This window comes from Bubalus kerabau, chromosome 15, assembly GCF_029407905.1.
Source record: "Bubalus kerabau isolate K-KA32 ecotype Philippines breed swamp buffalo chromosome 15, PCC_UOA_SB_1v2, whole genome shotgun sequence".
NCBI classification, from domain to species: Eukaryota; Metazoa; Chordata; class Mammalia; order Artiodactyla; family Bovidae; genus Bubalus; species Bubalus kerabau.
This window is the reverse complement of record NC_073638.1, coordinates 48,193,321-48,208,324: the sequence shown is the minus strand read 5'-3', so window position 1 is coordinate 48,208,324 and position 15,004 is coordinate 48,193,321. Positions and strand designations below refer to the sequence as shown.

At 39.8% G+C, this 15,004-nt stretch overlaps 1 protein-coding gene across 1 annotated transcript; it reads right to left on the bottom strand.

The window, feature by feature from the left end:
* Nucleotides 1-7,833: 7,833 nt before the first annotated feature.
* LOC129628182 (olfactory receptor 51I2-like) lies at nucleotides 7,834-8,956 on the bottom strand. Its single transcript, XM_055547613.1, has one exon. It carries the CDS (start codon nucleotides 8,954-8,956, stop codon nucleotides 8,012-8,014), a length of 945 nt encoding a protein of 314 aa, XP_055403588.1. The 3' UTR covers nucleotides 7,834-8,011.
* Between the last annotated feature and the right edge of the window lie 6,048 nt (nucleotides 8,957-15,004).

Below are 15,004 nucleotides of genomic sequence, written 5' to 3'. Positions count from 1 at the left end.
TATGCAATCTCAATTACCAGAACTGAGGAAAAGAGAAGAGAAATACTGATATTTCTTGAGCACCTGCAGAGTTTTGGGGGCCTTACTAGTTTTTGTTTGCTTTAGATTAACTCATTTAATCAATAGAGAAAACCTGAAGGATACCTTTTATTATGCCTAAATACGGGATTTACACAATGGAGTATTACTCAGCCATTAAAAAGAATACATTTGAATCAGTTCTAATGAGGTGGATGAAACTGGAGCCTATTATACAGAGTGAAGTAAGCCAGAAAGAAAAACACCAATACAGTATACTAACACATATATATGGAATTTAGAAAGATGGTAACAATAACCCTGTGTACGAGACAGCAAAAGAGACACTGATGTATAGAACAGTCTTATGGACTCTGTGGGAGAGGGAGAGGGTGGGAAGATTTGGGAGAATGGCATTGAAACATGTAAAATATCATGTATGAAACGAGTTGCCAGTCCAGGTTCGATGCATGATACTGGATGCTTGGGACTGGTGCACTGGGACGACCCAGAGGAATGGTATGGGGAGGGAGGAGGGAGGAGGGTTCAGGATGGGGAACACATGTATACCTGTGGCGGATTCATTTTGATATTTGGCAAAACTAATACAATTATGTAAAGTTTAAAAATAAAATAAAATTAAAAAAATAAATGGAATCTTACAATAAAAAAAAATACTGGATTTTTCAGTAGACAGACTAAACAAACATAATTAGAGCTGTGGAGAAATAAAAAATAAAAAGCTATGTATTTTATATTTAGATAATTTTTAAAACATCAAAGCATCAATGTCTTCCTCACAAAAAACTGGAAATGTATTGGATTTTAGTACACTAATCTTAGGGTCTCATTTAAAAACAATTTAATGTATACAGAACACCAAAGTTCTTTAGGATTTAGTATCTCTAAAGGTCAATATTAGTGTCTGTCTGTAAAGTCTGTGTTTGTGTATGCATGTGTGACAGTGTGTGCAAAAATGTGTATGAGAATGGAGAAAGAGCAGGTAAAGGAATGTACCTCCAATTTTTCAGAAAGGATAAAAACAGATCTTTTATAATTAATCAATAAATCAGTCACAAGAAATCAAAAGTAGACATAAAAAGATGATACCCTTATAAATAATGATTCAGTTCAGTTCAGTTCAGTTCAGTCGCTCAGTCGTGTCTGACTCTGCAACCCCATGAATCGCAGCACGCCAGGCCTCTCTGTCCATCACAAACTCCCAGAGTTCACCCAGACTCACCTCCGTCGAGTCAGTGATGCCATCCAGCCATCTCATCCTCTGTCATGCCCTTTTCCTCCTGCCCCCAATCCCTCCCAGCATCAGAGTCTTTTCCAATGAGTCAACTCTTCACATGAGGTGGCCAAAGTACTGGAGTTTCAGCTTTAGCATCATCCCTTCCAAAGAAATCCCAGGGCTGATCTCCTTCAGAATGGACTGGTTGGATCCCCTTGCAGTCCAAGGGACTCTCAAGAGTCTTCTCCAACACCACAGTTCAAAAGCATCAATTCTTTGGTGCTCAGCCTTCTTCACAGTCCAACTCTCACATCCATACATGACCACAGGAAAAACCATAGCCTTGACTAGACGAACTTTTGTTGGCAAAGTAATGTCTCTGCTTTCGTATATGCTCTCTAGGTTGGTCATAACTTTCCTTCCAAGGAGTAAGAGTCTTTTAATTTCATGGCTGCAGTCTCCATCTGCAGTGATTTTGGAGCCCCCCCAAAAAAAGTCTGACACTGTTTCCCATCTATTTCCCATGAAGTGATGGGACCAGATGCCATGATCTTCGTTTTCTGAATGTTGAGCTTTAAGCCAACTTTTTCACTCTCCACTTGCACTTTCATCAAGAGGCTTTTGAGTTCCTCTTCACTTTCTGCCATAAGGATGGTGTCATCTGCATATCTGAGGTTATTGATATTTCTCCCGGCAATCTTGATTCCAGCTTGTGTTTCTTCCAGTCCAGTGTTTCTCATGAGGTAGTCTGCATATAAGTTAAATAAGCAGAGTGACAATATACAGCCTTGACATACTCCTTTTCCTATTTGGAACCAGTCTGTTGTTCCATGTCCAGTTCTAACTATTGTTTCCTGACCTGCATACAGATTTCTCAAGAGGCAGGTCAGGTGGTCTGATATTCCCATCTCTTTCAGAATTTTCCACAGTTTATTGTGATCCACACAGTCAAAGGCTTTGGCATAGTCAATAAAGCAGAAATAGATGTTTTTCTGGAACTCTCTTGCTTTTTCCATGATCCAGAGGATGCTGGCAATTTGATCTCTGGTTCCTCTGCCTTTTCTAAAACCAGCTTGAATAATGATTACCAGACATTTAAGATTTGACGGACTTGACCTAAATGAAAACATAGACTGTGAAAAACAGTTATCATTAATTGACCATCTACGATATGCTATAAACTTACTAAAATCTTTGAATGCATTATTTATTTATTACTAACATATAGTTAATGTTTAATATTCACAAGATCCTTATCAGTTATATTTTTTGTCTTCTTTTTACAAATGAGATTAGGGATTTTACAATACTTGCCAAAGTCGTAAAGTTATTGGAGTAGCCAAGATACAAATCTGGATGCAAAACCACAATTATAAACAAATATACTCACATACAGTCATTCACACAAGCACAATCATCAGTTGGAAGAAGAGATTAAAGGGATTTTAATTGGAAGAAGGAAAAAGGGACTTGTAGGACAGCATCAATCAAGCAGTTATAAGAAGACTAGACTGGCCTACTAAGTGCCAGGGACTAAGAGGCTAAGGTTGGGGATGTTGGAGAAGGATTGTTGTCCATCTGAACTTAAAACAGGAAGTTTTATGATTATGCCCCTTATTCTTTGCTCACCTCAAATGTAATTATGATGACTCTCACCAGGTAGAATATGCTAGTCAAGTTAAGAAGATAATTTCTGCCTGTGTACTAATTCTATTTCTCATTGTTAATTGATAACATTATGAATCTATGTCATTGCCTTGCTTAGTGTGAGTTCATCCCTAAGAGAGAGAACCACACCAAAGGGAGTCTGAGATATAACAGTGAAGAGGATGCCTTCTCTCCGCTCTCACAGTGATTAGGACAATAGACTAAACAAATAATTTCATGTGTTAATCATCTTCAGAAAAAATGTTTAGAGTGCTATGAAGAGGAATCATTAAAAAGGTTAGTTTAGATTGAATCCTGAAGTGTAAATAAGAGATGTTCAGGGGAAGAGAGAAGAGAGCTCAATAAATGTGTTGGACTTATGAACTTTACTTGCAGAAATATGAAGTTCTTTCAGTTCTACCTCCTAACTACTATTTAATTGACTTTTTTTCATTCCCACTCTCTAGTCAGCATATCAACATGTCAACCCTAGATAATTACAAGTGTCTTAACGCATTCCCCTACATTATTCAGCCCTCTACCAATTCACTTTCTAAATTGCAGAAATATATTTAAGTAAAATTCCATCACATTACTCCATCAAGTCCAACCTTTAAATGACCCCATGTGATATGATAAATACCTTCCTTCCAAACTTTATTTTGAGCCATTTTTCTTATGTTCTTTCTATTACAACTAAAGTGATCTTCCAGTTTCTTGCATGTGCAAAGCTACTCCTTCCATGCGGCCTTCACAAGTGCTTTTTCCAAAATCTTAGACGCTTTTTCCTACTCACCTTCCATTCATTTGACTGGATCCCTACCACCATCTTCTAGCTTAAATTGGCTTGTGGAAGATCCCCCTAACCTCCTAACCTAATAAAGGTTATATTACATTCTCTGTTGATCTTTTCTAGTACCTTGCAGAGTTGTGATAAATTGATTTAAAATAAACAGTAAATTATTTATTACATGCTTCTTTCCTACATCAATATGTATGTTTCATGAAAGATGTCTCTGCCTTCTTACTTTTTTAATATATTCAAAATTCCAGTACAATGTTTGTTGTTGTTGTTTCATCACCAAATCACTTCCAACTCTTTTGTGACCCCATGGACTGTAGCCTGTCAGGCTCCTCTGTCCATGGAATTTCCCAGGCAAGAATACTGGAGTGGGTTGCCATTTCCTTCTCCAGGGGATCTTTCCAACCTAGGGATCAAATCGGAGTCTTCTGCATTGGCAGGGAGATTCTTTACTACTGTGCCACCTGGAAGCCTAATGATTAGCAAACAGTAACCTAATGTCTTTACCATAATTACACTATCAGCATAACACCATGAGTCATCTTTCCATGTTTCTGCAAAATGGATTACCATGCTACTTAGTGAAACACCAGTTCAAGAACATATGACATGCACATATCTATTTATCTCTGCTTTTTTGTCAATTTACCTAGTTACCTATCAGCCCCAAAGTACCGTCCTAGAGAATGCATCACACTTGAGTCACTACTTCATTGTTTTTAAACAAACTGTTCCCAATCTAAACCCTGTTTTCATTCCTGGGTAGGATCTTTGTAAAGTATCTGATTTTCTACATTATTATTTTTCTACATTATTTTCTGCATTAATTAACGTAAACCAACGTGACTAGAGAAATCTAAAGTCTGTGTTACATGCCCCTTTTCTGGGCTACAACAAACAGTAATCATTGCATCTTATCTCCCTTTGTGTGTGTTAGTCACTTAGCCATGTCTGACTCTTCACGACCCCATAGACTGTAGCCTGACAGGCTCCTCTGTCCATGGAATTCTCCAGGCAAGAATACTGGAGTGGGTTGCCATTCCCTTCTCCAAGGGATCTTCCCAACCCAGGGATCAAACCCTGGTCTCCTAAATTTCAGGCAGATTCTTTACCATCTGAGCTATTCTCACTCAGTGCTAACATTTATGTTTACTTACTGAGCATTTTATGTGATGGTCAACTTTAATTCAGCTAAACCTTACCACAGCCTCATCAAACAGATATTACTATTATCTATATTTTCCACATAAGGAAACTGAGGTACAGTGAATTAAATAACTTTTTCAAAGTCACAAAAAAATATATGTGGCAGAACTAACATTTATATCTAGGTGCTCTGAACCTTTAAGCTGTAAGGCCCCACTGTGAGTTCATAAGGTAAGTGCTGCTCTGCTTTACTCTTCACAGATTGCTTCTATGTCTAATATGAGGCCGGGCGCATAATGGGTGCTCAGGAAACGGCTGCTGAATGATCATATGACCATAGAAGGCAATACACATAAAAGACAAGAACTGCAACATTTTTCAAAGCAGCATCACTGATTCAAAATCATACTAACTTGGACTCAGGAGTCACATTACCTGCACTCACCTCCTGCCTTTCCACTGGCTAGCTTTGTGATCCTAAATGATTAATCTATTCTATGCACCTCAGTTTCTGCACCTTTAAAACCAGAATAATAATTTTATCTGTATCCTAGTCTTGCTGATAGGGCCTAATGATTGCTTTAATAGTAAAATATACACTAAAATAAACTTTGAACCTTGACTGTCATGTAATAAGCTATGAAGAAATGTTATCCTTAGTATTACTTTACAGCTGGTGAAATGAGTATTGCCCATTTTCAGTGACTGGTGTAGTTAGTCCAGTTGAATAAAGAGATCCTGTGCAGTTAGTCCTGACAATTAAGCCTGTGAAAAATAAATATTCTGTCATTTTGTTTTAGACTATTTATGCTATATTAGCCTTTGACTGCAGAGTGAACATTCTGGATAGCACAGACTTCTGAATTGGGATAAAGAGAGCAAAAGTGTGATGTGCTTCCAACATGCACAAGAGGAATTAAGTCTCTTAGGGCCTACAATCAGGCCCCCATGGATAGTATCATGGGCCTGCCACAGCCCATAGTCACATCTAGAAGGGAATAACTCTCCCGAGAAAAGTAATCCTTATCCCTTGAGAGGAGCAGAGAGGAGCATTTGGAAAGCACCTTGGTAGAGCAGAGGCATCAACACTAGGTTTCTCTCTTATGAGGCTCACTTTCTCCAACTCTCATTATTGTTGTTTGCCTCCCTGTCTCTCCCCTCTCTCTCAGTCACTCTTGTTTTACTAAAACATAATGTGTACATTTTATAGAAAAGTAGAAAACACGGATAAATAATAAATCTTCTCAATTCTCACTAGCCAGAAACAACTACTAATACATTTTTGTTAAGTGTAAGTCGCTCAATCGTGTCCATCTCTTTGCGACCCCATGGACTACGGCGTGCCAGGCTCCTCTGTCCATGGAATTCTCCATACCAGAATACTGGAGTGGGTAGCTGTTCCCTTCTCCAGGGGATCTTCCTAACCCAGAGATCAAATCCAGGTCTCTTGCATTGCAGGAAGATTCTATACCATCTAAGCCACCAGGAAAGCCCAAGAATACTGGAATGGATAGCCTAGGAATCTACTCAGAAATCTAGAAATTTACTCAGGACCCAGAAATCTACTCAGGAGCTACCAGGGAAGCCCAAATTTTTATTACTTCCTCCAAATACTTTTTGTATGAAAATATATGAATGTTTAACAATAATATTATATATTATGGTTTTACCCAGAGTATACTTCACAGTATTTTATAAATAGGGGGCTTCTCAGATGGCTCAGTGGTAAAGAACCTGCTTGCTAATGCAGGAGACATGGGAGATGCAGGCTCAGTCACTAGGTCAAGAAGATTTCCTTAAGGAAGAAATGGGAACCCACTCCAGTATTCTTGCCTGGAGAATCCCATGAACAGAGAAGTCTGGCAGGTGATGCAGTCCATGGGGTCACAAAGAGTTGGACACAACTGAGCACACACACCACAACCATGCTATAAATAATTTTTGTATAAAGTTTTATTCGAACTATAGTGGTTCCTACATTCTTCTAAGCTATCTTATCCTAGAAATCTATTGTGGCAGCCATATATCTTTTGACTAGCATAGATTTTTTTTGTCTTTTTCTTCATATTTTAACATTTGGGAGGTTTACTCTATGCCTGTCCATTTTTTTTTCTTTTTTTTTTAAGTAATTTTGAGGGAGAGTAATCTCAATTGTACAAGGATTCGAAATTAATTTTTAAATCATGTTGTTGCATTCCTCAGATTATTTAGAATTAAATCAAGTGAACTGGGGGGAAAAGCAACATATTCAATATTTGTTTAATCTTTCCACCAAGGCATGTGCTTTTTGTGTCCATTCATTCAAGCTTACTTCTAAGTAAGTATCTGATAAGGGGTTCATCCCCAAATCATGTAAGGAGCTCCTACAGTAGCTAAAAACAAAGACAAATCATGTCTGATAAATTCATTTTACTATGTGCTATGGAGTTAAATGGAAGTTTCTCCAGAGAGGATATATAAATAGCCAACAGGTATATGAAAAAAAATATCAATGTCATTAATCATCAGGAAAATCCATATTCAAAACACAATGAGATATTACCACACATATGTCGAGATGGCTATTAAATAATAATAATAATAATAAATAACAACAAAAGACAGCAAATGTTGGGAAGGATGTCAGTCACTTGCACACAGTTTTTTGGAATGTAAAATAGTGCAATTGCGATGGAAAGCAGTACAGAGTTGCTACAAAATTAAATTTTGTAGAAATTTTGCAAAATTAAAAAAAATTCTACAAAGTTAAAAGTAGGACTACTTTTCATATAGTCTTGGGGAAAAGAATTATTTGACCATTGTGACAGTGTTTCCAAGGTAATAAGTAACTTTTTCTATGCTAATTCAATTTAAAAATGGATAAAATAAACACATGGAACAAAATGAGGGATTGATTTTAAGGAGACACATTTGTGGATTTTTTGTAAAATTTGAGCTTTTTTTTTTTTTGGATAAACTACAGTTCAGTGTAACTTGCCAAAACCTGCTGACTTCAGTCTTAACTAGTGCCAGGCTGTCATCAAATATCTGGTGAAAAAAATCCTAAGTAGATTTCTGAGCAAAAAAAGTTTAAAAAGTTGTCAAAGCAGGTCTTGAAAAACCCAATTTGTGAAGTAATAGTAAATATCCAATGACTTTTTTCCTTTCCATGTGCCTCTGGCTTAAAACTTGGTTCCCACTAGCATTCTGCCAAGCCTCCATCTAATCTGTTTGGTTTTGATTGAATAGATGACAGGGTTGAGCATGGGAGGCACAAAGAGATAAATTAGGGACATGACTGTGTGCACAAATCGGGGCGCATGCTTCCCATAGCGGGCAGTCATGGACACACCAATCTTGGGAACATAGAATATAAGCACAGCACACAGATGTGACACACACGTGTTGAGTGTCTTTAACCGTTCCTCCTGAGATGCAATGGCAAGTACACAGCGCAGGATGAGCACATAGGAGAAGAGAATGAGTGCAGCATCCAGGCCGAAGGTAGACATGACAATGATGAGACCGAAAATATTGTTGATGGTGATGTCACCACAGGGAAGGTGGATGAGATCTGGATGAAGGCAGTAGGCATGGGACAGTATATTGGCCTTGCAGAAAGACAACCTCTTCAGAAGGAGAGGCAGTGGAAAAATCATACAGAAGCTGCGGATGATGGCCCACAAGCCCATGCATACAACACGGGAATCTGTGAGCATGGTGGTGTAGCGCAGAGGGTTACAGATGGCCACATAGTGGTCAAAACTCATAACCAGCAGGACCCCAGACTCCATGAAAGAGAAGAAGTGGATAAAGAACATTTGAGCCATGCAAGAATCAAAGCTGATCTTCCTTAAGTGGAAGCAAAATGTGGCTAGCACTGTGGGCAGTGTGGAGAAAGACACACCTAGATCATTAACTGAGAGCAGGGATAGGAAGTAGTACATAGGCTGATGCAAACTCTGCTCCTCCTTGACAATGAAAAGGATAAGGGCATTGCCCACAATGGAGACAATGTAGAGGGTACCGAGGAGCAAGAACATCCAGTGTTGGGAGTTCTCCAGCCCTGGGAGCCCTGTCAGGGTGAATGTTGGCAACTCTGAGCTGTTGTAGAGGACACCGCCCATGCTGGGAGGACTTGTACTGTAGGACCACCATCTGTAGAGAAGACAGATGTACAGTTCATTGAGGACCTATTTTAAGTCTCTCTTATGCCATCCAGACCCTTACTTTATAGCTTAATCAAGTTTGTTTACCACATCACTCCTTACCCCTCTTGCTCCCCATGGTTTCTGGAATTGTCTAAGTGTTTTCAGGTTATCCAGATGGCTCAACAGGTCACATTACCTTCCTCTGTACCTGTGCCTATCCCCACCATGCTCTTCTTCACATTCAAAGCTATGAACTTGTTATCAATCAACAGGCATCACTTTGTGCAAGACCTAAGACATCATTTTCCTGATGACTACTTCCTGGACTGTTCTGTGCATTCCAATTATTCATCAAACTGTAAACTTTTCCTTGTTCCATTCTCTCACTTTACTGTCTCTACTGATAAGTAACATTTGCTCATTATCATGACTCTCGGGCTTTCTTACTTCTACACAGTCTCCCAGTTCTTTCTTGCATTTATCCATACAGAAGATAGATGGACAGGAAGATATAGGTCCACAGAGACAATCTTCCAGACATACATCAAAATGCACTAGGACGCCCTTATATCCACTCATCTATTCATTCTTCAGTCTACCTTATGGCATTCATTTTCACCATGAATAACTTAATATACTAAAGTATTTTCTTAATAATTTCCTTCAGATCTAAATAGAACCTGAAAGTCACAAGACTAATAATCAGTTCTCTTATCCATGGCTATACAGATAATTGGCTCTTATCTGTGTTTTCCATCTCTTTGAATAATACTATTATTATGACTAAGTTCAAGACACAAAATTTAAAGATCACATTGCCATGTTCTTTCATTTTTTGTTGTTATTGTTGTTGTTCAGTCACTAAGTTGCATCCCATTTTTTGAGACCCAAAGAAGGCAGCACCCCAGACTCCCCTGTTCTTCACCATCTCTTGGAGTTTGCTGAAATTCATGTCTATTGAGTTGATGATGCCATCCAACCACCTCATCCTCTGTCACCCTCTTCTCCTTTTGCCTTCAATCTTTCCCAGTATCAGGTTCTTTTCCAATGAATTGGTACTTCGCATTAAGTGGCCAAAGTATTGGAGATTCAGCTTCAGCATCAGTTCTTCTAATGAATATTCAGGACTGATTTCCTTTAGGATTGACTGCTTTGATTTCCTTGCTCTCCAAGGGACTCTCAACAGTCTTCTCCACAATCTGAAAGCATCAGTTCTTCAGCACTCAGCCTTCTTTATGGTCCAACTCTCACATCCATACATGACTACTGGAAAAATCATAGCTTTGGCTGGCAGACTTTTGTTGGCAAACTGATGTCTCTGCTTTTTAATACCTTGTCTAGGTTTGTCATAATTTTCCTTCCAAGGAGTAAGCATCTTTTAATTTCATGGCTGCAATGACATCCACAGTGATTTTGGAGCCCAGGAAAACAAAGTCTGTTACTGTTTTCACTTTTCTCCATCTATTTGCCATAAAGCAATGGGATCAGATGCCATGATCTTTATTTTTTAATGTTTAGTTTTATGTTCTCTTTCACCCTTATAAAGAGACTCTTTAGTTCCTTCAGTTACTATATTAAATGGGTCAAGATAATGAAAACAATGACCAAACAGCCTCTGCCAGCACTTTAGCCCACTTGTTATTTAACTTCTATGCAGAGTACATCATGAGAAATGCTGGACTAGAAGAAACACAAGCTGGAATCAAGATTGCCAGGAGAAATATTAATAACCTCAGATATGCAGATGACACCACCCTTACGGCAGAAAGTGAAGAGGAACTAAAGAGCCTCTTGATGAAAGTGAAAGTGGAGAATGGAAAAGTTGGCTTAAAGCTCAACATTCAGAAAACTGATCACAGCATCTGGGCCCATCACTTCATGGGAAATAGATGGGGAAACAGTGGAAACAGTGGAAACAGTGTCAGACTTTATTTTTCTGGGCTCCAAAATCACTGCAGATGGTGACTGCAGCCATGAAAATAAAAGACGCTTACTCCTTGGAAGGAAAGTTATGACCAACCTAGATAGCATATTCAGAAGCTGAAACATTACTTTGCCAACAAGGGTCCATCCAGTCAAGGCTATGGTTTTTCCAGTAGTCATGTATGGATGTGAGAGTTGGACTTTGAAGAAAGCTAAGTGCTGAAGAATTAATGATTTTGAACTGTGGTGTTGGAGAAGACTCTTGAGAGTCCCTTGGACTGCAAGGAGATCCAACCAGTCCATTCTAAAGGAGATCAGTTCTGGGTGTTCATTGGAAGGACTGATGCTGAAGCTGAAACTCCAGTACTTTGGCCACCTCATGCGAAGAGTTGACCCATTGAAAAAGACTCTGATGCTGGGAGGGATTGAGGGCAGGAGGAGAAGGGGATGACAGAGGATGAGATGGCTGGATGGCATCACCGACTAGATGGACATGAGTTTGATTAAACTCCAGGAGCTGGTGATGGACAGGGAGGCCTGGCATGCTGCGATTCATGGGGTTGCAGAGTTGGACACAACTGAGCGACTAAACTGAACTGATAGCCTCACACTTCAGATCCAAGAAATCACATTTGTATACTATAAGAATCATATTCTAGTGAATGCCATGGCTCTATTTCATTCTTTATTCTGAGTAGGATAATATTTCCACAGGGCAGATTTGAAAATGGCACTTTTTTGATTAGAAATCTTGAATGCCCCCTCATTATAAAACAGTTCAAACCTAACTCATAAGCCTAGGAATAAAGGTCCTCTGTGGTCAGTACTAAATCAATATTTCTGTTCTCGGTTCTCAACATTTTCCTTCAGTTCAGTTCAGTTCAGTCACTCAGTCGTGTCCGACTCTTTGTGACCCCATGAATTGCAGCACGCCAGGCCTCTCTATCCATCACCAACTCCCGGAGTTCACCCAGACTCACTTCCATTGAGGCAGTGATGCCATCCAGCCATCTCATCTTCTGTCGTCCCCTTCTCCTCCTGCCCCCAATCCCTCCCAGCATCAGAGTCTTTTCCAATGGGTCAACTCTTCACATGAGGTGGCCAAAGTACTGGAGTTTCAGCTTTCACATCCTTCCTTCCAAAGAAATCCCAGGACTGATCTCCTTCAGAATGGACTGGTTGGATCTCCTTGCAGTCCAAGGGACTCTCAAGAGTCTTCTCCAACACCACAGTTCAAAAGCATCAATTTTTAAGCCCTCAGCCTTCTTCACAGTCCAACTCTCACATCCATACATGACCACAGGAAAAACCATAGCCTTGACTAGACGAACCTTTGTTGGCAAAGTAATGTCTCTGCTTTTGAATATGCTATCTAGGTTGGTCATCACTTTCCTTCCAAGGAGTAAGCGTCTTTTAATTTCATCTGCAGTCACCATCTGCAGTGATTTTGGAGCCCAAAAAAATAAAGTCTGACACTGTTTCCACTGTTTCCCCATCTATTTCCCATGAAGTGATGGGACCAGATGCCATGATCTTCGTTTTCTGAATGTTGAGCTTTAAGCCAACTTTTTCACTCTCCACTTTCACTTTCATCAAGAGGCTTTTGAGTTCCTCTTCACTTTCTGCCATAAGGGTGGTGTCATCTGAATATCTGAGGTTATTGATATTTCTCCCGGCAATCTTGATTCCAGTTTGTGCTTCTCCCAGTCCAGCGTTTCTCATGATGTACTCTGCATATAAGTTAAATAAACAGGGTGACAATATACAGCCTTAACGTACTCCTTTTCCTATGTGGAACCAGTCTGTTGTTCCATGTCCAGTTCTAACTGTTGCTTCCTATTGGTCTATTTGCTGTTGTTCAAACATTAACTACAGCTCCTCAACTTCCAGAGTTTCCCAGAATATGTCAACATACCCATTCAATCCATCTTCCAGGTCCCAGGATTAATGATGCCCTCCTCTTCCATGAAGATCTGACCGGTCACTGCAGTGGAGGTAACTGCTCTCCTCTCTTCACCACTCTCAGAAGCAGTAGATTTGCATCTCCTTTTGTGCCAGTTTCTCTGCCTGTTCTGTATTATGAAAGGCTGTTGTTGAATCATGCAAAGACCTGGGATTCTTGGCCCCCAGAGGAGAAGAATTCAATCCAGGGCCAGAGACGAGGCTTGATCGCTCAGAGCTTTTGTGTAATAAAGTTTTATTAAAGTATAAAGGAGATAGAGAAAGCTTCTGACATAGGCATCAGAAGGGGGCAGAAAGAGTACCCCCTTGCTAGTATTAGCAATGAAATTATATACTCTCCAATGAATCCAAAGAATGTTTGGAGATTGTAAAGACCTCACCAGACCTACTTCCATAATTTACATTTTAAGATAACAGAATTAGCCAGAAGGCTTAATCCAGAGACTGTCCTCAGGCAGGATACATTATTGTTATATAATTCTTATAAAGACCAGGTCTACTCCCATAATTTACATTTTAAGATAACAGAATTAGACAGAAGGTTTAATCCAGAGACTGTCCTCAAGCAGGATACATTATTGTTATATAATCCTAATCCTAAGGAATGTAAAGAAGGAAAAAAAGTTTGTCCTTTCTTCCTCCTTGAGAATTCCAGACCCCTCTCTCCTTGGGGACCCCTAGACTTCTTATCAACCTGCCTAGGAAATGACTCTCTCAATTAGAGCTTCCTATTATGGAGTTACGCTAGTTCCTGTTGAATCATGAAATTTATCTCCCCTTCTGACTCACCAGCTCCAAGAGACCAACACTGACAGTTATTCATTGTTTCAGTCCTTGCTGTGCTCAGCGCAAGCCCCAACACAGGAGATGCACCCAGTAAGTAACTGATCCCACAGGATTTTTATATTCTTTCTTTGTAAATTGGAGGGGCTAAGGAACTTTGCTAATGGGGTAGTGAAGATCCAAAAGTAAACTGTTGTGAAAACCCTTAGGACCAAATACTTTGCACCTCTGAGTTCTAAACCTGCTCTAAATCTGCTCCTCCTGCCTTTATTCTGCTTTTGTTCCTTCAACTGCATTAGGACTCCTCTATCCTTTCTTCTCAGGATGCGTTCTTTTTCCTCCATTCCATATTCATAAAATCTTTTTCTTTTCCTATCTGCAGTTCAGTTCAGTTCAGTCACTCAGTCATGTCCGACTCTTTGTGACCCCATGAATTGCAGCACGCCAGGCCTCCCTGTCCATCATCAACTCCCAGAGTTCACTCAAACTCACGTCCATCAAGTCGGTGATGCCATCCAGCCATCTCATCCTCTGTTGTCCCCTTCTCCTCCTGCCCCCAATCCCTCCCAGCATCAGTGTCTTTTCCAATGAGTCAACTCTTCACATGAGGTGGCCAAAGTATTGGAGTTTCAGCTTTAGCATTATTCCTTACAAAGAACACCCAGGACTGATCTCCTTTAGGATGGACTGGTTGGATCTCCTTGCAGTCTAAGGGACTCTCAAGAGTCTTCTCCAACACCACAGTTCAAAAGCATCAATTCTTCTGTTCTTCCTAAACATTTCTGTTTGCCCCTATATACAATATGCAGATACCCTTGATTTGGAGGGGGTTTTTTTAGCACTACTTAGGGTCTTGCCAAGTGTCTTCCAAAGCAATCAGTCTTTTTAAAATCATCCACCCCACTGAGTGGGGGAGTGAGGATGTGCTTATTCTTAGAAGACATCTACATCCAAACTACAGCCTAATAAGGGAGAATCCCTGCAGAGAAAGGAATATATGAAATGGAAATCATGGCAAGATTTCAGAGAACAAGAGTAACACATGGAAAATAGAGAACCATAAAGTGATTCTTTAAAGTGAAAATATGCAGAAAAGAAATTTAAAAATCTGACTCCTCTAGAAACAGCCTTTCTGTCTCCATATTGTCATATTATAACAATCAGAATTTCTAAGCTAGTCGAAGTGCCTCAGAGCCTGAGTCTGGAGTGTCTGACACTTCACTTTACCTACCTGAAAGATCTCTGTGCATGGAGGGTGCAGGGAAGGAAGGGCAGTTGTGGCCCTGCCCATACCCCCCACCTCCTCTGCCAACTCTCTGGCTTGAGCAATATAAGGCTGTATCCATGAAGTCCCTT